Source organism: Oryx dammah, unplaced genomic scaffold, assembly GCF_014754425.2.
Source record: "Oryx dammah isolate SB20612 unplaced genomic scaffold, SCBI_Odam_1.1 HiC_scaffold_27, whole genome shotgun sequence".
NCBI classification, from domain to species: domain Eukaryota; kingdom Metazoa; phylum Chordata; class Mammalia; order Artiodactyla; family Bovidae; genus Oryx; species Oryx dammah.
Genome location: NW_024070211.1, coordinates 50,167,307 through 50,191,546, shown reverse-complemented (window position 1 = coordinate 50,191,546; position 24,240 = coordinate 50,167,307). Strand labels below are relative to the sequence as shown.

At 40.6% G+C, this 24,240-nt stretch overlaps 1 protein-coding gene across 2 annotated transcripts in view; it reads right to left on the bottom strand.

Moving 5' to 3' along the window:
* The window catches only part of ANKRD44 (ankyrin repeat domain 44), a 310,656-nt gene that overhangs the window by 23,898 nt on the left and 262,518 nt on the right, over positions 1-24,240 (bottom strand). For both annotated transcript variants that reach the window (XM_040228877.1, XM_040228878.1), the window contains exons 17-18: positions 11,917-11,988; positions 1,132-1,333 (exon numbers count right to left, since the gene is read on the bottom strand). In XM_040228877.1, the coding sequence (XP_040084811.1) occupies positions 1,132-1,333; positions 11,917-11,988 (274 nt within the window). The remainder of the gene's footprint in view (positions 1-1,131; positions 1,334-11,916; positions 11,989-24,240) is intronic.

The window sequence follows — 24,240 nt, the reverse complement described above, 5'->3', positions numbered from 1 at the left end:
TGCTGCTGCTGCTGCTGCTGCTGCTGCTGCTAAGGCGCCTCAGTCGTGTCCGACTCTGTGCGACCCCGTAGATGGCAGCCCACCAGGCTCCTCCATCTCTGGGATTCTCCAGGCAAGAACACTGGAATGGGTTGTCATTTCCTTCTCCAACACATGAAAGTGAAAAGCAAAAGTGAAGTCGCTCAGTTGTGCCTGACTCTTAGCGACCCCATGGACTGCAGCCCACCAGGCTCCTCTGTCCATGGGATTTTCCAGGCAAGAATACTGGAGTGGTGGCCATTTCCTTTTCCAGGGGATCTCCCTGACCCAGGGATCAAACCTGTACCTCCTGTATTGGCGGGAGGATTCTTTATCACTGAGCAACCTATGGAAGCCCAGAATGGTAGATACATGTCACTAGACATCTGTTCAAATTCACAGAATATACAACACCAATAGTGGAACCTAATGTAAGTCGTGGACTTTGGATGATCATGTTGTGTCAGTGTGGGTTCATCCATTGTAATGAATACGCCAGTCTGGTGAGGGATGTTGATAATGGGAGAGGCTATGCATGTGTGATGGACGAAGGGTATGTGGAAAAGCTCTATACCTTCCTTTTCAATGTTGCTATGAATGTAACTGCTAAGTCACTTCAGTCGTGTCCAACTCTGTGCAACCCCATAGACGGCAGCCCACCAGGCTCCACCGTCCCTGGGATTCTCCAGGCAAGAGCACTAGAGTGGGTTGCCATTTCCTTCTCCAATGCATGAAAGTGAAAAGTGAAAGTGAAGTCGCTCAGTTGTGTCCAACCCTCAGCGACCCCATGGACTGCAGCCTACTAGGCTCCTCCATCCATGGGATTTTCCAGGCAAGAGTACTGGAGTGGGGTGCCATTGCCTTCTCTGTATGAATCTAAAGCTGCTCAAAAAAAAAAAAGTAGCCTTTAAAGAAGGTCAGAGCCTCTCTGAATGTAGAACATTAATCATCTCTAAATGAACAGAAAGCCAAAAGCACTTTGAAAGAGCACAGGCATATTTGACGTAGAAAGAGGATATTTTCAAAATTGGGATGAAGGCAGATGCTGCCATCCATTTACTCAACTTATAAGTGGGCCGCAAAACTAATGTAACCAGACTCCTGACAACCTACCTGAGGCATGAAGTGGGGTTCTTTTGGTTACATTGTCTTTCACAAAGATGGATGCACCTTGATTGATAAGTGCTTCCACACATTCCGTATGTCCCTTAAAGGCAGCCAGATCCAGAGCAGTGCGGCCTTTCTCATCCCTGATGTCCAGGTCTACCAGCGACTGCAGAAGGACTTCCAAGGCCTGGTGGTGCCCATTGTAGGCCTGCAGAGGAGAAACCAACAACTCAAGTGCTTGCTCACCTTAAATCCCACAACAGTCCATTTGAGGGGCTAAGCCTCCCAGGTCACGGAGGGAGATTACTTCAAAGAGCACATGGCATACTTATTGAAACACAGCTGAAACTAGAACTGGATAGAAAAATTACAATGCACAGACCTCACAGTTACATATTAATTTTTTAATGCTCCTTCTCTTTTGTCAAATAATTTACTGCAAAGGTACTAAATGTATCAATGTATTCTTATATTTATATCTATTAATCCAGTAATCTAACACAGGCTAATAGCTAAATGAATTAATATATTCTTTTATCTGTCAGCTCACTCTTAAACACATTGGTAAGATCTGAATATTTTTTCAGGAAGCTTTTCTGTTAAACCTGGAGGAAAAAAAATCACTAAAAACATTGTGGACTTTGTAATTCAACAGTCAACAGAAGCATACGGATCTTCTATTACAGTCCAACATTTTAATTTCAACCATGTGATCCTGGCTGAGTTTAATTTCACTTAGAGTTTGTTTCCTCATCTATAAAGTAAGAGCAATAAAAGTTGCCTTCCAGAGGGGATGAGAAGAGATAAAATTTCACAGCCTTTGCATAGTGCATAATACATAGTGGATGCTTCCTTTTCTCTTGTTTTCTTCATTGATTATCATCAAAACATAAACACAATTATGGAAGTATATTCCATATATTAAGGCCAAGTTCAGTCCTATTGTGAGCTACTATGCTGTGTTAAAGTTAGGAGGCTTCATACTACTAAAACACAAAATTAGAAGTCTGAAAGGAAATTTTTACTAAGTCTCTAAGGTCAAACACTGTATATGCACATACAAGGCCAAGGACACTGAAATAAAAGGAAAAAAAAAGAATTCAGTGGGGCTGGGGGATGGTTGGTGGAGGGAAGTAGAGGAGGAGACAGAGAAAAAGTCTGCTCCCAGTGTCTTCAGTAGTCAGAGTCACCTCTCATGGCGCCTATGCTATGTTTCTACTGCAGCAATCACCCTAGGCACAGTTTATTTGAAAAAATGCTTAGCGCAGACTAAGGACAAATTTCTTCAATACACAAAGAGCTTCCATAAGCCATTTTAAAAACTAGGAAAGTGTGTAAAGGGTATGAAAAGGCAGCTCACAGAACAAGAAAAAAAAAAGATCAATAAACATATGGAAAAAACATGTAAATTTTTACGGTAATATTTTTTAACTACCAAATGGTAGTGATTAAGTTTGGGCATGTCCAGTATTAGTTAAGACATGGTGGAAAAAAATCAATCTACACTCTGTTGGTGGCAGTATAGATTGGTGTGATATTTGTGAAGGGTGATTTGACAAACTCTATCAAAATTAAAAAAAAAAAAAACTAAGTTGCAAGTAATAAATACAATGATTTTGCTGTATGAAAAGCAAATATACTCAGATAGACACATATCTGTATCTATGTATATATATTTCTGTATTCATAGGAAATTTTAGAAGATACAAAGGAAACTTAACAGTGGTTACTCTAGAAATGACAGGTAAAGTAATGAACGAATGGACATTTTAACTTATCTTTTTAAAAACTACTTGAATGTTTTTCTCTGTATATATCAACCGCAACAATAACAAAAACTAGATTAAAAGGATCCACAAGATTTAAGAATACTAAAAGGAATCATTTATAAAACTTTCTCATTATATTATTTTTATGAATGATTATGGTTATTATGTTACATATTAAACATATATATGTGTAGTATAATAATTCATATGCTGATGAATCCCAAATTTATATCCCAGTTACTTTCTAAGACTTGTATATTCAAATGCCTATTGAAATTTCCACTTGAATATCTAACATACATCTCAAACTTAACATGTCCCAAAATGAGTTCTTAATTTTCCTCCTAAAATTTGCTCCATCTCTGTAAATGGCAATTTTACCCTCCTAGTTGCTCAGGCCCCAAATTTTGGAGTCATCTTGTCTTCCCTCTTAAGCCCAGGGTTGTGGCCTGCACAAGAGCTTTGAAACACCGGGGCAACTGAGTGCTAAAAATAGCTTCCCCATCTCTCCCCACTGCCTTGCCGTGCCCTGGTACAGGGGTGTGTCTGCTGAAAGAAAGGGACATTTTTTTGCTCACCAACAGAGGTGTTATCAGGTTGTCAGTCACCTGGTGGGAAACAGCTATCCATATCTCTGTTACAATTCGCACACAGGTGTTGGGTAACTAGTAGCCCTCAATGACACGATCATCTCTACTTTCAAGCCATGATCATCTCTGCTTCTTCTTTAAAATATATCCAGAATCTATCCAGTTCTTCACTATACCACATGCTCTGTTGCCACAATGGCAAAAGCTTCCCTTCCCATCCTTGCTGTGTGCTGTGTTGTATCGCTCAGTCGTGTCCGACTCTTCGTGATTCCATGGACTTTAGCCTGCCAGGCTCCTCTGTCCATGGGGATTCTCCAGGCAAGAATACTGGAGTGGGTTGCCATGCCCTCCTCCAGGGGATCTTCCCAACCCAGGGATCGAACCCAGGTCTCCTGTATTGCAGGCAGATTCTTTATCGTCTGAGCCACCAGCAAACTATTACTGAACAGTCACAAGATGAAATCTTTGAAAACTCAAGTTGGACATAGCACTCCTTGATGAAAACTCATTGGGAACACAACCCAAAACTTCCCATGACCATTCAGACCCTTTGGATTTGGCTTCCCTCACTCTTGATCATCAGCATGGCCCCTCATTTACTCTGCTCCAACCACACTAGCCTCCCCTCCCCACTCCCGATGATTAAAGAATGTGTTCTCCTCTGGGCCATTGCATCTGTACTTTCTGCTTGCCCTGCCTGGAGAGTTCTTCCACCTCTAAGAGCCACATGGCTTTTTTGCTAATTCTGCTTCAAACATTTCCTTATCTAGAGGCTTCCCAGAGCCCAATTAAAATAGATCACTACCCTGTTCCTCAACATATAAGGCACTCTCCAGCCCACTTATCTTGTTTTATGTTATCTTTATAGGATTTATCACTTGATACTTATTACATATCTATTAATTTGTTATCTAAGATTGGAGGTACTTTGTGTGTATTGCTCACTGCCGTATCCTAGACTCATGCATAGTACAGAGTAGACACTCAATAATAAGTTGAGGAATAAATGAATGAATATATTATCATTTATTAGTATTAGTGATAAGAATATATTTTAAAGATAGCAACTATTTATTGAGGGCACTGTGTTGAGTGCTAATCTTTGCAAACTTTCTTTTTATAGGAAAAAACACAGATCAAGCAATGATAATGAATTCATCCAAGATCACTTAGGAAGTGACAAAGTCAGAATTTGAAACTCAGAATCTGTGACCACTAGTATCTACGCTTTTAGGCAATGTCTTAAAATCTTTCCCAGTAATTCCATTTAACTGACTTTCAAAATACTTTTGTGCCTACATGTAACGGGTCAGAGAGCTGAATAACAAATAGTGAATCAGAAACCTAAGATGGAAAGCCTTTAGTCTAATCTAACTTCAGAAGCAACAGCTAATTTCATGGAGCACTTGCTGTATATCAGGCAGGACTGAACATATAGCACCTTATTTGCTAGGACAACCCATGGCTTGGATGCTACTGTTACTCCCATTGTTACTGACAAGGACACAGAAGGCACAGATGTTCCTCAGTCCTCTCATGGGCACACAGCCTTCCATGGTAGAGCTGGAATTCTCAGTCACACCACAGAGCCTGAGCTGTGGGCTTCTTGTGAGCATCTACAGAAAGCGTGCAAAAGGGCCATAATGTATACATTTATCTTTTTTATTATAGGAAGTTTCAAACCTATACAAAGAAGAGAGGATAGTGTCATGAATTCCCAAATATCCATCATCTAGTTTCAGCCATCATCAACTCATGCCATCAATTTAAGCCAGCTTGGGAGCACCTATCCTCCTGTAAAGCTGGTGCATCTACCTTAGAGTATAAGTCAGTCTATCTCGCTTGACCCTGGGCTTGAGCCTGTCACTTATTTGAACTTGAATTTGTGTAACACCTCTTCTCATTTTAAATTGTAATGGTAGTGACTGACTCAGTTTATGTAGAAATCCTGACTTTACATCAAAGGGAGATGAGTCCACATAGATAATAGCAGATTCCAGATGCTATTTGCAAATGCTCCTTTCTTCAGTGTCACTTAACTATGATGACAAAGATAGTAAACATTTACACTTTCTGTTATTTGACTTTAGTCCAGTTAAAAAGCAGAGACATTACTTTGCCAACAAAGGTCTGTCTAGTCAAGGCTATGGTTTTTCCAGTGGGCATGTATGGATGTGAGAGTTGGACTGTGAAGAAAGCTGAGCACTTAAGAATCGATGCTTTTGAACTCTGGTGTTGGAGAAGACTCTTGAGAGTCCCTTGGACTGCAAGGAGATCCAACCAGTCCATCCTAAAGGAGATCAGTCCTGGGTGTTCATTGGAAGGACTGATGCTGAAACTCCAATACTTTGGCCACCTCATGCGAAGAGTTGACTCACTGGAAAACACCCTGATGCTCAGAGGGATTGGGGGCAGGAGGAGAAGGGGACGACAGAGGATGAGATGGCTGGATGGCATCACTGACTTGATGGACATGGGTTTGAGTGAACTCTAGGAGTTGATGATGGACAGGGAGGCCTGGTGTGCTGCGATTCATGGGGTCGCAAAGAGTCAGACACGACTGAGTGACTGAACTGAACTGAGGAAAGTAGAATTGGCAATTTATAAACTGCATGCATATCTACAAAGCACGGTAGCTAACATATTTAGATTAATAAAGAGAAAACTCAGAGCAAAAAGAAATGTATGCAGGGAGGAACCTCATGTAGAGGGATCAGCACTGTTCAGGACTGCAGTTACATTGCAGGGCACTTAAGTGCTCACCTAAGAACCTAACTCCCGTAAAAGACCCCTGAAGTTTCTTCTTTTCATTCTCACAACAAAAAATAAGTCCATTTGCATGTGTTGAATTTACTACTGCCATTTCATTCTTTAGATATTTCCAAGTATATTTCATTTCCACATTAGATCATGCTTATTTTATTTGCTGTCTCACAAGATTCTACGTATTCAGTTCATGGATTGCCAGTGAATACAAAGAATGTTCTTGCTTTACCATAGCAACTTGAAGTTTACTTTGAAGTATGAAACTTCCTAGTCCTCTGACTCAAGGTGGTCTGCTGCTACTGCTAAGTCACTTCAGTCGTGTCAGACTCTGTGTGACCCCAGAGAGGGCAGCCCACCAGGCTCCACCATCCCTGGGATTCTCCAGGCAAGAACACTGGAGTGGGTTGCCATTTCCTTCTCCAATGCATGAAAGTGAAAAGTGAAAGTGAAGTCGCTCAGTCGTGTCCGACTCTTTGAGACCCCATGGACTGCAGCCCACCAGGCTCCCCCGTCCATGGGATTTTCCAGGCAAGAGTACTGGAGTGGGGTGCCATTGCCTTCTCCTCAAGGTGGTCTAAAGGTGGTCATATATATAGCTAATGTTATAACAGGACTGGAACCTAAGTCGTCTGATGGCCTTTACTTTTGGGCTTCCCTGATGGCTCAGTGGGTAAAGAATCTATCTACAACACAGGAGCTGCAGGAGATGTGAGTTCGATCCCTGGTTTGGGAAGATCCCCTAGAGTAGGAAATGGCAAGCCATTCCAGTATTCTTTCTTGGCAAATTCCATGGACAGAGGAGCCTGGCAGGCTATAGTCCATGGTGTCACAAAGAGTTGGGCACAACTGAATACAGGAGCACAGCATAAAGAGGCTTGATATTAAAATAAAATAGAGTGAAACCTGCTGAAGGAAAGCTTCAGAATTCCAATCCATGTTTTCTTCTATATCAGGCACTTGAAAATTCAAAGAGAGGATGGCTGAAAGGCTAGATTTATGTATAGAATTCCCCTTGTCTCTTCATTTAGTCAAGTCTACATCTCTTGAATTTTAGTATGCAAAAGCATTACTATTCAGAGTTGAAGACATAAAACTATGTATATTAAACATCCAGGGCAATTTAAGGGAAATAATAAAGGTAAACTTGATAATACAAGAATTTTCACTTACTTTCACACTTTAGAGCTTAACCCTAGAAACAAACTATCATGTAATATGGGACTCTATTTTATGGCTAAATGCATGACTCTATCTTTAAGCAGTTATGTGGTTCTTAAAGCCTATAAAAAAGAATACAATAAAACTTCAAGTTCTCTGAAAGAGATTCAAGTAGTCAGGAAAGAAGATCTTTCTCATGTCGGCAGTGCATATGAACCAAGCTCGTAATTTTCTTTCTATTTCCATCCTAAATCAGGTGTTCAGTGGGTAGTTCCACAGATAGTTTCTTAAATAACTCAAGGAAGAAGTAATTACACAAAAGAACAAATACGTTGGTTCAAAAAGCATGTAGTATTTTGGCTTTCAATAGATAACCCAGTTTAAGCCTTCACTAGAAGCAGCAAACATTTCAAAATTTTTTTACAAAAGACTTTAAAATATCTCATTAAGTAACTTAAATATTTCTTAAACATGATTAATTTCCTTAAATGTTTTAGATTGGAACTGAGGGCAGCAGGAGAAAGAATTTGGAATCTCAGCAAAATCCATGAAACAACTGGTCCATCTGGAAAACTTGACAGCTGGAGCCTTTCATTTGCATAGCCTTGTTTCTCAATTTAATTTTTTTCAAGTGGATGAAATGCTTATGAAATTCACTGGGCAGATAACCCTGGAGACTTGAATCATTCAGCCAGGAAACAGTAACTCAAGGCAGGTCAGGTTTCTTGGGGGCAGTCAAGGTTTGGGGGCATCTGGTTCTCTTTCATTGTAGACTCGTCCATGGAAGAAATAATGTGTCTTGAGTTTTAATTAAGTTAATTGCTACAGAAGGTCCTGGGGAGGGTGATGGGCATACTTGTGGGGTTCTTGGAGCAAATACTAATTTCTTTAAAAAGTGTTAGCATTTACAGGGGAAAAATACAAAGCAGTTTTAGAATTAACCCACTGCTATCACCCTGTCAAAGTCATCATTATCATGGTTGTCTTATTTCTGCTTTGTTCCCTGACAGTTTAAACTCAACATAGAAGCTAAAGTGATCCTTTTAAGATAAAAGCCATATCACATCATCTGTCTCTTCAAAACCCTCCAAATGTTTTCATATTGGGTCAGAAAAAAAGTCAAAGTTCCCACTGGAGTCTGAGGCCCTACCCTGCCTCCATGCCGCACTCCCCAGCCTACTGACAATATGTGTACCTCAGCTCCACCACCGTCCCCTTATTACTCTGCTTCAGACACGGTGGCCCTCCTGTTCTGGGAACATGCCAAGATGCTCATACCAGGGACTTTGCACTTCTGCCCAGAACACTCTTTGGTCAGAGACCAAATGGGTAGCTCATCGAGCTGCTGTTCAAACAGGAGATTCTGTGCTGTGAGAAACATCACCCCATCTGCCACCTTAATGCTCTCTACCTCACTGCTCCTGTTGGTAGTGTGAGCAGCACACACTTCTGACCATCTGCTATGTTGTCTATTTGCTTGCCTATTGTCTTTCCTAGACTGGACACCCTACAAAAACAGTGGTTGGGTTTTGTTTACTGCTATCTCTCCAGCTTCTGAAACCGTGCTTGGCACATGCACAGTCAGTATATGTCAAAGGAAAGAATGATACTGATGTTACTAAGAGCAAAGATGAAGCCCCAGCTGATTCCACATAAGCTCTAGGTGCTGTCCTAACTGCTTTACATGTATTAACTCATGTCATCCCCACTACGGCCCTATGACAGAGATAGTGCTATTCTCCCCATATAATGGGTGAGGAAACTGAGACACAAGAGGTTAGTTTTTGCCCAAGATCATAAAACAAATTAACAAGTTGGAAAGGATTTGGGGGTTGTTAATTAACTCACTCCTTTTTAATTTACAGATGGGAAAACCATGTCCAGGTGAGATGCTAATGAGAAGACTGCTGGCTGGGGCCCCTCTTTCCAGGGGGTGCTTACTAGACCCCTGCCAGCTGGAGAACTATCTAAGCCCATCTCTCTCTAGTGATACCATACCACCCTGTCTTTACATGACTGGAAACCCATAATCCTTAGCAGAACACCTAGCATCCAGAAAGCACTCAATAATTTTTGAAAGGAAAAAGAAAAAGAATGAGAGATTATAAAATTTTTGGAAGCGAAGAAGGTCTCTTCTCAGATTACCAGCGGGCTTAGCAATGCAATCAACCACACTGTCAAAGGAAATGAGAATTCTATCTGAGATAACCTTACTGATAGGCATCTCTTAGGGTAGCTAGAGCTTCTGTGAATGCCCAGCCTTGGGCTAACTTCCCCAGGCCCAGCAGATGGCTGAGCAGAGGTTCTAGGGTCAACCTTTAGAGCAACCTGCTTTGTTGCTCTAAGCCATATCACATCATCTGTCACAACCCCATGGACTGCAGCACACCAGGCCTCCCTGTCCATCACCAACTCCCAGAGTTGCTCAAACTCATGTCCATCGAGTCAGTGATGCCATCCAACAGTCTCATCCTCTGCTGTCCCCTTCTTTTCCTGCCGTCAATCTTTCCCAGCATCAGGGTCTTTTTTAATGAGTCAGTTCTTTGCATCAGGTAGCCAAAGCACTGGAGCTTCAGCTTCAGCAACGGTCCTTCCAATGAATATTCAGGACTGATTTCCTTTAGGATGGACTGGTTGGATCTCCTTGCAGTCCAAGGGACTCTCAAGAGTCTTCTCCAACACTACAGTTCAAAAGCATCAGTTCTTTGGTGCTCAGCCTTCTTTTTGGTCCAACTCTCACATCCATACATGATACGGGAAAAACCATAGCTTTGACTAGATGGACCTCTGTTGGCAAAGTAATGTCTCTGCTGTTTAACATGTTGTCTAGGTTGGTCATAGCTTTTCTTCCAAGGAGCAAGCATCTTTTAATTTCATGGCTGAAGTCACCATCTGCAGTGATTGTACTAAGAGACAACTGGTATGAAATTTTATACATAAATATCCACCCACCTTTTCTACTCTAAGCCCATGTCCAGAAGAAAGACTCATGGACGTTTTAGCCTGCTTTCACAGGACTCGGCGTGTGTGTATTTATCACTGTGCATACAGTGGTTATGTCAGTAGATGTGGCAGAGGGTGGTGAGTGAGATGCTAGCAGATGGGCTGGTGAGTACCTGAGGAGACTGGCAAGGAGGGAAAGGCTCCAGGGAGTGTGATCAGTTCATCCCAATCCTCATGGGATGGCCTCATCCCTTCCTTCCTACATTCCTACCCGCCTCAGTTCATCCCAATCCTCACCCTTTCCTACCCTGGCTGAATTTCTATGTGTGTCCATCAGTAAAATACTCCTCTCAGCTCTCCAAAATCTCCATCTCAATTTTTCATGAGAATGAAACTGAAAAAGTGCTTATGTGTGCGTGGTACTGAGTACTATGTCATAAGTGTTAAACATAGAGACCCAGCATCCTACTCTTCCCAGTATCCAATCTCTAGCTGCATCCAAACATCCTGATGGCCCTGTACTGAGGTCTCACAACTCAGCAGCGCCTTGTGCAGGTGAGCTGGCTGTTGTCAGTCCGAGAGGTTTCTAGGGAACAGCTGTTGATTAGCAAGACCTTCACAGACATAGAGTGGTGGTAAGCTTCTCAGCTCTGTCACCCTCAGGGAGAGTTTGGTGATTCTCACTCTGAGCTATTGCATTTCCTTTCAATGATGGGATGTGGAGAGGAAGCCTTACTGGTGACAAAGTAACTTCTGCTTGCCTCCCTAGTGGCTCAGATGGTGAAGAATCTGCTTGTCATGCCAGAGACCAGAGTTTGATCCCTGGGGTCAGAAAGATCTCCTAGAGAAGGAAATGGCTACCCACTCCAGCGTTCTTGCCTGGAGAATTCCATGGACAGAGGAGCCTGGTGGGTTATAGTCCACGGGGTCGCAAAGAGTGGGACACGACTGAACATCTAGCACTTTCACTTTCACCTCCCTCCCAAATCTCACCAGATTACAAGAAGCAGGGTCTGATTCTTTCTGTGAGACCCCAATTTCAAGCCTCGGCAGAAGCTGCAGAGCTGCTTTCATGCATATTTTCATCTTGATCTCACAGGTCTGTGTTTAAATATCTCACAAGTTTTTAACTATGGTATTCAATTATCTACAGTTCAATGCTTGTTGTCTATATTTACATCTCTAAAATAAAAGTAAAACATTTCCTCGGTTAATAATTATTATTACTAGATAATAATTTTAAAGACTGCTAAAATGTGTAACAATCATTATTAAGAGCACTGTGATTGGGCTCCATGCACACTGTCTCTTTTCCTTTGTCCTCGTTTTACAGATGGGGAAATCAAGGCTCGGACAAGGTGAGTGACGTGAAAGTCACCAGTGGGTGAAACTGGGATTGGAATTGGAGTCACGTCTGTCTCTGCTGCCTGAGGCTTTACCCATGTACTGTGTTCATTATGAGTTATTACTGCATTGCTATGCTTTCCTTTTAAGAGCAGCCTAGTTTTGGGAACACTTAGGGTTCTTTTGTAACAAGCTGAAGCTTCCCACAGCATCTCACTTACAGCTAAATGGAGCGGACTCTTGGTAGCACCGGAATCTGACTCTTCAAAAACACTGTTGGTTCTTTCCAAAAGCTGTGGAGAGGAAAAGAAAACAACAGTATGTGAGCACAATCTGCAGAAGGAATCCTACTTTACGGATACTAATGTTGACATAAATGAGAAAGAAGGCTTCAGAAACTTAAGAAATCATGCAACTTATCAGAAATATAAGAAATCAGATACAGCATATCTAAAACAAATATGGTAACTGAATATTTCAACTTCTAGGTCATCTTAGCATTTGCTATTTTTTAAAAAAGCAGCTTTCATACTTGAAAAGTTGCTCAGCTTCACCAGTCTAGAAAAATAATTCTTGTTAAATCTACTTCCCACCCAGTAGTTAGTCATAATGAAAAAATGACAATACCCAGGGTCTGTTCCACTATCAAACACATATTTACTGGAGATAAGTGTTGAAAAAGACTTATGAAACTCTTATTTTCATGAAGCTTACATTCTAGAGAGAGAACACAAACAAATAAACATATACATAAGAAAATAATCTGGTAGTGAAATACACTTATAATGAAAATAAAGTAGGGTGATGTGAAATGGAGTGACTGGGAAGCTTTTTACAGGTGACAGCCAGGGGAGGCTTCTCCAAGGAGATAACAGTTAAAGTGGGAAGACACTTTAATGGTAATAGGAAGAACTGTGGCTAGAGAGCATTCTGGGAAGAGGGAGGAGTTAATGCAAATATATCAAGTGGGGATGAACAGAGTGAGCTCAAGGAATGGAAAGAATAGTGGGATGAGGGCATGATGTTGGTCAGGGTATCAGGTAAAAGACATTTTCATTGACTCTTGTTGGAAGAACAAATTGTTAAAACCTTTCTGGGCAAGTTTGTGCATATCTTTGACATCAGGAATTAATTCCTACTAAATAATTAGACGAGCACACAATGACACATGTATAAAGAAACATATTCCTTTAAAAAATGTGCCCAGACACTGCTCCAGGCAGTGAAGGTTCAATAATAAACAGTATATTTAAAGATCCATTTTCTCAAGGGGTAGGGGTCAGGCAATAAAAGAAAGAAGTTATGTAATTATTTAGAAAGTCATAGGTACTGTGGAGAAAAAACAGAGAAGAGTTTGGAAGGCTGGAAGAAAGGTCAGTTTGCAACTTTAAATATGAGATCAGGAAAGGTCTTACTGAGCAGGTGATGGTTAAACAAAGTGTGGAGGTGGTGAGAGAGCCATGTGGTATCCAGGGGACGTACATTCCAAGCAGAGGGGTAAACAATTGCCTAGTTCTTTAGGGACAGAGATGTTTAAGGTCATTAATGAGATGGGGAACAAGGATGAGAATAACATCCCTCTCCTAGACTTCCCAACAATATTAAAAACACCTGCTTTTTTAAATATCAAATTTTAAAATTTTCTGTTTCTCTGCTTAAAATAGCTAGCATGGCTTTTGTTTCCTTCAAATGCCTGGCTGATTCAAAAAGTAATACAGATTTAAGTTTTCTTAATGAGGGGTGGAGAAGGGGAAAATACACCTCTCAGTACATTAGAAAGCGAAACTTCCTAACATGCTCTTCATTCATGTGGAAAAACACATTTTAAAGCCATATGTGTGGGAAGATACCATTTTCATTTCAAGAACTGTATTGATATGTCTACATAGGCAGAAAAAAAGGTGAGAAACATATACCCTAAAATGTTTAATACAGTAGCCTAAAAGTGGGAGTATAGATGATTTTTATTTTCTTCTTTACCTTTCCTGTTTTTTTTTTTTTTTGTGAATGTATATTGGTTTTGTAATAAAATCACTAAAGCTATTTCTGTTTGGAATAAAAGTGATGAACATTTCTTTTCATTTACTAGAATGATGTCCACAGACCCCTAGGTAGGTCCATCCTAGACCTGGGTCTAGTTCTAGTTCTGTGGCTAGAACTTCTTTCTAGCCAATGAATGTGAAAAAAAAAAAGAGGTCGCATTCTCTGGCAGATCAAATATCAGTGTAAAATTGATTACCTAAAAGCACACAATTTCAAATTTTCAAGTAAAACAATACAAATAATTATATCAGAAGCATGAGGCATTATACATTTGTTTTTATTAGTGTGAGAATAGAATTTGGAACTGAAGCAATCTACAATACATTAGAATAATGAGAGTCAATTTCATTTTAACTTCAAAGCAAATAACTTTAAAAACCAATCTGCTGTACAAAGTTGGAATAAAAGCAGCCTCAACTGCTTGAAAAGGCTAGAGAACAGCTGTTCTTTGCTTTGTTTTGCAACACTATCACCTGCAAGACTTCCTGGAATTGACAGTGTGTACCAACTCCAAATCCTGTCCTAGAATGAACTTTTAATCAAAGGAACACAGAATCATTTCCACTATTATTACAAACACGTTGAACAGAAGCAAGAAGACAATATACTGTTTATAGTCACAAATCAGCCATATTCCCAGAAGATTTACTATGGAAGACTATTTTTCTCCATGTGTACCTTGATCATCCTAATAGCATGGGATGCTTTACTTCAGTCATTTGCTTAATGTCATCTATATGGGGGACTCTAGGTTAGGAACCAGATTCAACTGTACAGCGAGTAGATGTGGTCACTGACCTGGGAGAGCTTTGAGGCTAGTGGGAATCCACAGGAGTTAACAGGTAGTGAAAACTGTGAGGCAAGAGCTAGGAGGCAAGATGCTATGGGGATATGAAGGAAGAGGTACCTGACATAACCTTGGGGGGTCAAAGAAGATTCCTCTGTAAAGGAAATTTTGCCCTGAGACCAGGATGGTAGGAGTCTGCCAGGCAAAGACAGAAGGGACTATTCAGGCAGAAGAAAGAGCTTGTGAGAACAGTGAGTACAACACCAAAAGCTGTAAGTTCATATAAGACTAGATTAAGTTCACTAAGACTAGATAACATGTAGGAGTGAAGAAAGAGGGAGAAGCAATGAGGCTGTAAATGAAAGCAGACAACAGATTAGGTACAGGGTGATCATATCATTACTGTCCAATCCAGGCCATTTTTCAGATTGAAACTGGGCCGGGATAATAGTTGTAAGGGCTTCCCTGGTGGCTCACATGGTAAAATATCTGCCTGTAGTGCAGGAGACCTGGGTTTGATCCCTGGATCAGGAAGATCCCCTGGAGGAGAAAATGGCAACCCACTCCAGTATTCTTGCCTGGGAAATCCCATGGACAGAGGAGCCTGGTGGGCTACAGTCCATGGTATCACAAAGAGTTGGACAAGATTGAGCAACTAACACTTCTACTTTAAACAGCTGTAAAGCAGAGCATCAAATCAGGATAATTCCTGAGACTCACTGAAGTGCTTTTAACAGGGAAGAGGCATGATCATGGTCAGATTCTTGGGTTTCATGAAAACGTTTTAACTGCAGTGTGGCAAATGAACTGCAGTGGCGCTTGGGGCAGGTGAGGACTGCAACTCTAGGAGCAGGGAGATCGGTTAGGATATTTCGACTATGGGACTGACAAACTGTGAATTAAGTTGCTGAGAACTGATGGTGGCCTGTCCTGCAGAAGAGGCAGAGGAAATGGAAGGAAGTGGGGATATTCAGGACTTTTATTCACTCCTTTATTCATTCATTCAATAATTACTTATTGAGTGCTGCACCAGATACTGAGATTTCCAGTTCTCAAATAGTTCCTACCCACATGAATCTTAGAGTCCAAAAGGCATAATGGGCACCATTCATCGACTGAACAATGGAGGAAGGGGAAAGAAGAGTCAAGAATGACATTCAGTTTTCTTGCTTTGATAACAGGGTGAATGGTGACGCCTTCTTTAAGACAAGAAACAAAGAGAAGGCACAAGATGAGGGGAAGGAAAATGCATTGAGTTTTAGTTTGAAGTGCTTCTGGGACATTCAAGGCTAGATGTCCACTGGACAGATGGATATAATGTTTGAAGCTTAGAAGAGAGATCTGGGCAGGAGTTACGGATTTGGCAATCATCAGCAATGGCTGAGACAGGACGCCTTCACTGTGGATGAGATTGCCTGGGCGAAAGTGTAGTGAGAGAGGACCTAAGCCTCAGGAACCTCAATTATTTAGGGTTTGGAAGAGAGTCTGTAAAGGGGGCTTGAGAAGAGGAGGGTTCAGAGGTAGGAGGAAAACCTGGAGAATGAGGAGATGATGACGGTGGTGGAGCCCATGATTACCATGATATGAAGGTGGTGCTGGTGATCAATGATACTGTCATCTCCCTGATGACAACCAAAGGTTATTAAGCATTTACTATGAGTTAAGCATTCCTCAAACGCCAGTACTTTGGCCACCTCATGTGAAGGGCTGACTCATTGGAAAAGACTCTGATGCTGGGAGGGATTGGGGGCAGGAGGAAAGGGGACGACAGAGGATGAGATGGCTGGATGGCATCACTGACTCGATGGACGTGAGTCTGAGTGAACTCCGGGAGTTGGTGATGGACAGGGAGGCCTGGCGTGCTGCGATTCATGGGGTCGCAAAGAGTCGGACACGGCTGAGCGACTGAACTGAACTGAACTGAAGCATTCCATAGATCATCTCAACCCAGCCTCAGAAATCCATTAAGTAACTTGCTCAAGTTTGCACAGCCTGGAAAATACAAATCATGGAATTGAACCCAGGTCTAACTCAAAACCCGTTATTTATCCCACAAAACACCTTCCTATCAACTGATAAGCTGAGACTTTTCCCTGATATTTCAAAGGAAAAAAAAAATAGGGATGAGGGTAGGAAACATGAAGAGTTTTTTTACGTGCTTTTTTTTTTTAAGTAAGTGAGTCTTTATGTCTCTAACTTCAACAATTCCTTTTGATTTTTAAAATTTTCCTCTTTGTTTCCTAAGTAGTGGTAAGTAGTCATTTTAGTTACACAGCAGTCAAAGGGAACCTTAACTGGAATCTAGCTTCTCTAAGATGCCTCTTCCTTTGGTGATTCTTCTTTGTTAGTTAAGAAGGCAATGTGCAAAAGTAGGGAGAAAAGAAATCTGCAAGTCATTCAAAAGTGACATTTACGTTTAGACGTCTCTTTCTAATTTAAAATTGATTCTAAACATATCAAGTCCAAGGGATGAGGCAGATACACAACACTTCTCAGAGACTCGACTCTCCATAAATGTCTCAGGGGAGGAACATGGGGCCCAAGAGAGACAGAGAGCTCCCAGCATGACTCATTATACAAACTCGTGCTTAAGCCTGTAGTCTGCAATATTACTGGAAAATAACATTGCTCTACAGAGATCACCCTCAACCTACCTTGTCAAAATCCAAAATAGAATGGTTCTTTTGAAACACAGTTATACTAGGAATACATGCTGAAGAAGCAGTATCATAAAAAGCAATGAGTTCTGCACATAAATCTTATCGTTATAAATCAAGTAATATAAATGTATATGTATAATACCAAGCAAACAAGTTATAACTTTCTTTATTTTAAGACCAATTCCACTTAATATATCCTCTGGCTTATCATCAACATTTACACAATCCATGCATTCATGTGCTAGTTTCCATGTTGAATTATACTCATAAATCCAATGTACACATCCAGTACGTTGCCATCAGTTTCTACTGGCACAATAAAAAGTTTACACTCACTTCAAGGATTGACTTGGTTCTCTGCCTAAACAATCTATTATAATGGCTGTGTTAATAAAGCCTTATCTGGACTACTTAATCTTATTCTTTGTTATCTATAAAATCTCAGAAATGCTGCTCTTCTCAACTGATCAATCATTTATGAAGTTTGTATAAGAGAGTCTAGCACTGCTTGAGCCCACAGCCTCCTATCACCTTGCATTTGCCAAGACTCTCTCTCGGCCAAGAAAACCCAGAAGGTCTGAGATTTAAGCCACTCCCAACCCCAATGACAAGTAAAGAGGGGCATCTGAGGTGGGAATTAAGAGAAAAAAGCTAGGGTGAGAGTAAGCAGACTTTGTGAAACATGAACCCTCTATTTCAACTGGATGGCGGTGGTGGTGGTGGCTGGGATGTTCTATAACTTTGGGGGCTGAGAAAACGATTATATAAATATTATAGAAATTCATAGGACATTTTTTGAGTTTGGAAAGCATTTCCACAGGACTGGAGGGCTCACACAAAGAACACCTCAGTGTCTTAGATTTAAAAGCAGCAGAGGTAATAGAAGGCCAAGTTTAAGCCTCTTTCTCTATAAACTGAATCTGTGATGATAAAATCAAGAATAAATATGAACTTGATGGTAAGCCAACTGGCCGCTGGGTTAACAAAACAGTGATCTTATCCAAAATTGAGAGGAAACACATAAATATTATACCTCATAAGTACTTTATAAGTAGTATGGCTTATGACTGGTTATCTGAAAACATGGCAAGGAAAAACTCAGAGATCTCAAGAGAACTTCAGCTGACCTAAACCAGTTTCTAAATGTGTTATTTAAGAAAGCAAGTGTGGCTCAGACTGTAAAAAACAGAAAGGTGTAGCCTGTGAGGTAACCCCCGTTCTGGTCAGTTCTGGTTATACTCCTACTACTAGTTTCCACAGGTTAGCAGGGAGGGGAGGAGTTAGAAAACCAGTCAGAAAATATCAAGAAGGTGCTCTTGAGGAAAGCATTTAGAATGGATGTATTTATCTTTTAGCAGTGAGAACTGAGAGGACATTTATGAGTATTCAAGTCTGTAAAGGGCTGGAAGCAGACCAAGACCCCTTGGAAAGCTGGCATCTCTGTCAGAAATTCTATTTCACATTCCACTTGTCTGTGCTTGAGAATGAGATGCTATTTGGGCAACCTCAAGGCTGACCCAGAGTCCACTCTGCTGTGACCTGACTCTGGCTCAAGCCAGAAGAGGGGGCTGAGTCTGCAGAAGTTTCAGACCACCCAGCCTGTGTCCACACTCCATTGAGAAGCTCCCAGGGCCCCAGGAGAGTGCTTGGGGTACCCCACAGGTCTTTCAGTCTCAGAATTAATATGATGTTCCAGGCTGTACTGGACCCCAGCGAACTCCCAGTCTTTGGGCCTAGCCCAAAATAAACTAGCTTCCTCATGATAACATATGGGTAACAGCAGTGACTATCTGTTTCTCAGGATTCTGCTCACACCACTTCACAGCTATTAGAAAAAGCTGTGTTGCTTGAAATTGTTATTAGCAACAATTACCGGAAACTCACTGGCTCCTAGAGATGTATGAATCTAATCTAATTTCTGCCTCCTCCACTCAATTCCATAAGTAAGGAGCCATTAACTCTCTATACTTGTGCAAGTCAAGGTCTATGCAACTTCAAAAGGAGATAACACAAATTAAGGCGGGTGCTACTAGAAGCTTAGGTTCTTGGGAGCTGATTTTGATTACTCTGCTTATCTCCTCCCTCCAGTGTGTATTCAGTTCCTGGTGATTTCCTTGCCAATTAAAAGGCAGAAGAGCCTGTAGTATGTGTATGGAAGGCTAATGAAACCTGCTGTGAAGATAAAGGCAAATACAAGACACAAAATGCATGGTGTTCAAAAACTATCTTGCAAGAGGCCTTAAAAATGTTCATCTACTTTGACCCATAAACCTACTTCAGACTCTATCCTGAGAATGTATTAAGCTCAAAGCCACTCGAGTGAAACAGTGGTAAACAACCTAAAGAGAAGAATGTCTAAGTTGTGATTGATCCAACACTTGAAAATTTATTTAGCTTTAAAAATGTTTACCAAGTGTTTTTAATAGCACTGGGAAAGGATCATTCAGAATATTTTATGGAAAAATAATCAATGCATAAAACTGCATATTTAATATTATCTCATGTATGTAGAAAAATAAAATATGTGAGAAGGAGACTGGAAGGAAACATACCAAGAGGGTTAATAATAACTGCTTTGTAGTAGAGGGACTTCGGGTGTTTAATTTTTTCTTTTCACTTTTCTACATATTCTAAACTTTCTACAACAAATACAGATTACTCTAATAAAGAATAAAATAAATTTGTATTTAAAAGTGAGATAGTTGAGTCAGATATTTCCAAGGTCCCTTTAGCATCATATTCAGTAAAAATTTATGAGGAGGGGAGAGTCCAATATTTTCATGACTATATTTCTGGTATTCTTTATTAAATCAATAATATCAGTTTGGCTAGTTAACTGTTGGTTAAGTACATTTCTTCATGGCCATTAAATTGTAAATTTCTTAGAGGCAGAGACTACCTATTCCTTGCAGAAGGTATTCAACAGTGTTTACTGAATTTAATTTAAATCTGATAAGTGAATGAGAGAGCACTGGTGGAATTAATTACAGGGTGATAACACATTTGCTTCCCTGCTTTGACACTGCAATACTATAAAAACATTACTGGAATCTTATATTTTGAATGAATTTTTCCCTTTAGAAAAATCATGTGAATACAGTATTCACTGCTACTTTTAATAAATCAACTAACCAGCAAAACAAACAAACCTGATCTTTCACAGAACATGCTCTTGTAACTGAAAAATGCTCAAGGCTAAGCATGTCTTCCTAAACCACAATGTCAGACCCCAATGCCAGGTAGTGGTAGAACTCATCCTGAGGTGACCCTATGGCCTTCAGTTATAAGGAAGCAAAGAAGACTAATATCAAATTAAATTTTTATACAATCAATTGACCAATACCATGAAGAAGGTAAGATACTAGTAAAAGAATTCTAAACATATTTTGTGGTTTCAAATACATACATCAGTCCAGAGAAAGCCATATAATGTGTTTTTGAAATAATGAAACAGTAGAACTCTTTATCTTGCCATGAGCATTCCAGATAAGGGAGAATATTAAAATTAACTCAAGAAATAAGTCACTCCCTTTAGGGATAAGATATCATGGTTCCTGAAAACACAAGAACTTATCTAAGGTTGAAGCCAAAACTGATTATGAAGGAAGAAGGATTTTAACTCACTGAAGGAGCTGCAAAGAATCACTGCAGAAATCACCCCAATTGTGAAAAAATCATCAAAGTGCTCCCTATTATTATTATTTTCGAGGTTCCATGGCAGCTTTGGATTTTAATGATTTAACTCATGCTCAGAATTCCTAAGTTCAATTTTTTCCAAGCCAAATAAAAATATAAAATGACTGTATCTGGATTAAACAGAACCAGAAAGAATAATTCACCTTAATAAAGACATTATTCTCTCTCATGCCATAATTTCCTATAACTGAATTTGGTTTCATGCTTTTGTCTGGGCAGTGAGCCAAAGGAGGGAAGGAATATTGATGTCTTGGAGATAGGACAGAAAAGAGAGAGAGCTGAAAAGCGTCTCTATGAAAATCTCTGAGGAACAGGCTGTAGCCAAAAGCAAATCCCAAAACACCAACCTTAGATAAAGTCTGTGCCTTGACTGCTGATACCAGCAAAGTGTGTCTTTGGGGCACCCTCAGTGGTGCTAGGGATGGGATAGTGATAATTATAGCAAGGAATTTGCTTACAACAGAAAACTTGGGCTCTTCTCTTGATATTCATAATAAAGGAATTAGCCTAGACTATACCTACATCCTGGAGAAGGCAATGGCACCCCACTCCAGTACTCTTGCCTGGAAAATCCCACGGACAGAGGAGGGGCCTGGTAGGCTGCAGTCCATGGGGTCGCTAAGAGTCGGATACGACTCAGCGACTTCACTTTAACTTTTCACTTTCATCCATTGGAGAAGGAAATGGCAACCCATTCCAATGTTCTTGCCTGGAGAATCCCAGGGAAGGGGGAGCCTGGTGGGCTGCCATCTGTGGGGTCGCACAGAGTCGGGCACGACTGAAGTGACTTACAGCAGCAGCAGCATACCTACCTCCTCCTGAACTTTGCAGAGTAATTCAAAAGTTAAGGTCACTCTTCTATATCAGCAGTGAGTTCAACACAGTTGGTATATTAAATTGGTATATTCAGTCTGAGTTACCTGATTCTCTTTTGGATCCCAGCATTACATGTGTGTTGTGGTGATGGTGTGGTGATGGTGGGGTATGTGTGTGTATGTGAAGGGGCAGGGATGGGGGGAGGAACACAAAAGCAAAAAGTCTGTTTTAACCACCATCAGCATACTTGGGTAACGTGCTGACCAGTTGCTAAGTCATGTCCGACTCCTTGCGAGCCCAAGGACTTCCTTGTCTTTCATGATTTCCAAGAGTTTTTTCAAACTCATGTCCATTGAATTGGAGATGCCATCCAGCCATCTCATGCTCAGTCACCTCCTCCTCCTCCTGCCCTCAATCTTTCCCAGCATCAAGGTCTTTTCAAATGAGTCAGTTCTTCGCATCAGGTGGCCAAAGGATTGGAGTTTCAGCCTCAACATCAGTCCTTCCAAGGAACACTCAGGACTAATCTCCTTTAGGGTAGACTGGTTGGATCTCCTTGAAGTCCAAGGGACTCTCAAAAGTCTTCTCCAACACCGCAGTTGAAAGCATCAATTCTTTGTCACTTGGCCTTCTTTATGATCCAACTCACACATCCATACATGACTACTGAAAAAACCGTAGCTTTGACGATATGGACCTTTGTCAGCAAAGTGATGTCTCTGCTTTTTAATATGCTGTCTCGGTTTGTCATAGATCTTCTTCCAAGGAGCAAGCGTCTTTTAATTTCATGACTGCAGTCACCATCCACAGGGATTTGGAGCCCAAGAAAATAAATATGCCACTGTTTCCATGTTTCCCATCTATTTGCCATGAAGTGATGGGACCGGATGCCATGATTTAAGCTTTTCGAACGTTGGGTTTTAAGCCAGCTTTTTCATTCTCCTCTTTCAACCTCATCAAGAGGCTCTTTAGTTCCTCTTCACTTTCTGCCATTAGGGTGGTATCATCCACACATCTGAAATTATTGATATTTCTCCCAGCAATCTTGATTCCAGCTTGTGCTTCTTCCAGCCCAGTGTTTCTCACGATGTACTCTGCATATATGTTAAATAAGCAGGGTGACAATATATAGCCTCGATGTCCTCTTTTTTCCATTTGGAACCAGTCCGTTGTTCCATGTCCAGTTCTAAGTGTTGCTTCTTGACCTGCATACAGGTTTGTTTCGCTGTAGACATGTAAGGCGCTCTTGTATTGCCATCTGTTTAAGAATTTGCCACAGTTTGTTGTGATCCACACAATCAAAGGCTTTAGCACAGTCAATTAAGCAGAACTAGATGTTTTTCTGGAATTCCCTTGCTTTCTCGATGATCCAACAGATGTTGGCAACTTGGCAAAGATGTTGGCAAAGTTCCTCTGCCTTTTCTAAATCCAGTTTATACATCTGGAAGTTTCTCGGTTCAAGTACCGCTAAAGCCTAGCTTGAAGGTTTTTGAGCATTACCTTGCTAGCATGTGAAAAGAGCGCAATTGTACCTTACTTTGAATATTATTTGGCACTGCCCTTCTTTGGGATTGGAATGAAAACTGACGTTTTCTAGTCCTGTGGCCATTGCTGAGTTTTCCAAATGTGCTAGCATATTATATTGAGTGCAGGTCTTTAACAGCATCATCTTTTAAGATTTTAAATAGCTCAGCGGAATTCCATCACCTCCACTAGCTTTGTTCATTTAGGAAAAAGAATTATAAGGATAAATACCAAGAGGTTCGTGATAAGATTCCCTATTGTTAAGAAAAATGATTCAAAACTTATAAATTATGCAAAGAGGATAATTCCATGTCCCTTTAAAAATCACACAGAGGCATTGTTTTAACAAGCCCACCCAAGGATTGATTTTTAGTAAAATGTTAATTAAGGGGTCAGTCTCTATGAAGTTAGATTTTGACTTGTAGATCTGTTTCCTCTAGACATACACATTATTTCTGTGTGGTGGAAAAGATAACTCTGGATACAATAGCTTATTTCTCCTTTGGATGGTAACAAGTTTTGTATCTAACCTAACAATCTTACTCTAATATTATTTTATTAAACTGTCTATGAATGCTCTGTTCTGCAAATGCTCCTTGAATTAGCTTTAGCATCTTAGTGGTTCCACCATTACTTAATGAGATTTTTAAAAATCTTTAACACGTGTTCCTTTTCTCCTATTATGAGAGTTTCATTTAAAATTTTTTGAGGCATATACTCTGACATCACTCATCAGCACCAATCTTCATACAAGACCTCAAAAGTCTTAAGATCCATTGAAAATGCCTATAAAAATCTACCCCCATCAGTGTCGTTCCACAATAGACTCTCCTTGGAACACTGAGAGAACTTGAGGAAGGGCCTTCCTCACCTGCTGAAGGAGCTTGTGCAAATGTAGGGCAGACAGAGCTATGCCATCCCATGATCAGAAAATCAATTTGACTGGATTTCCAGTGATCTCTTCAAGCTCTAAGACTGAGGACTCATGGGCTCCCCTCCACTCTTCACATATCTACTTT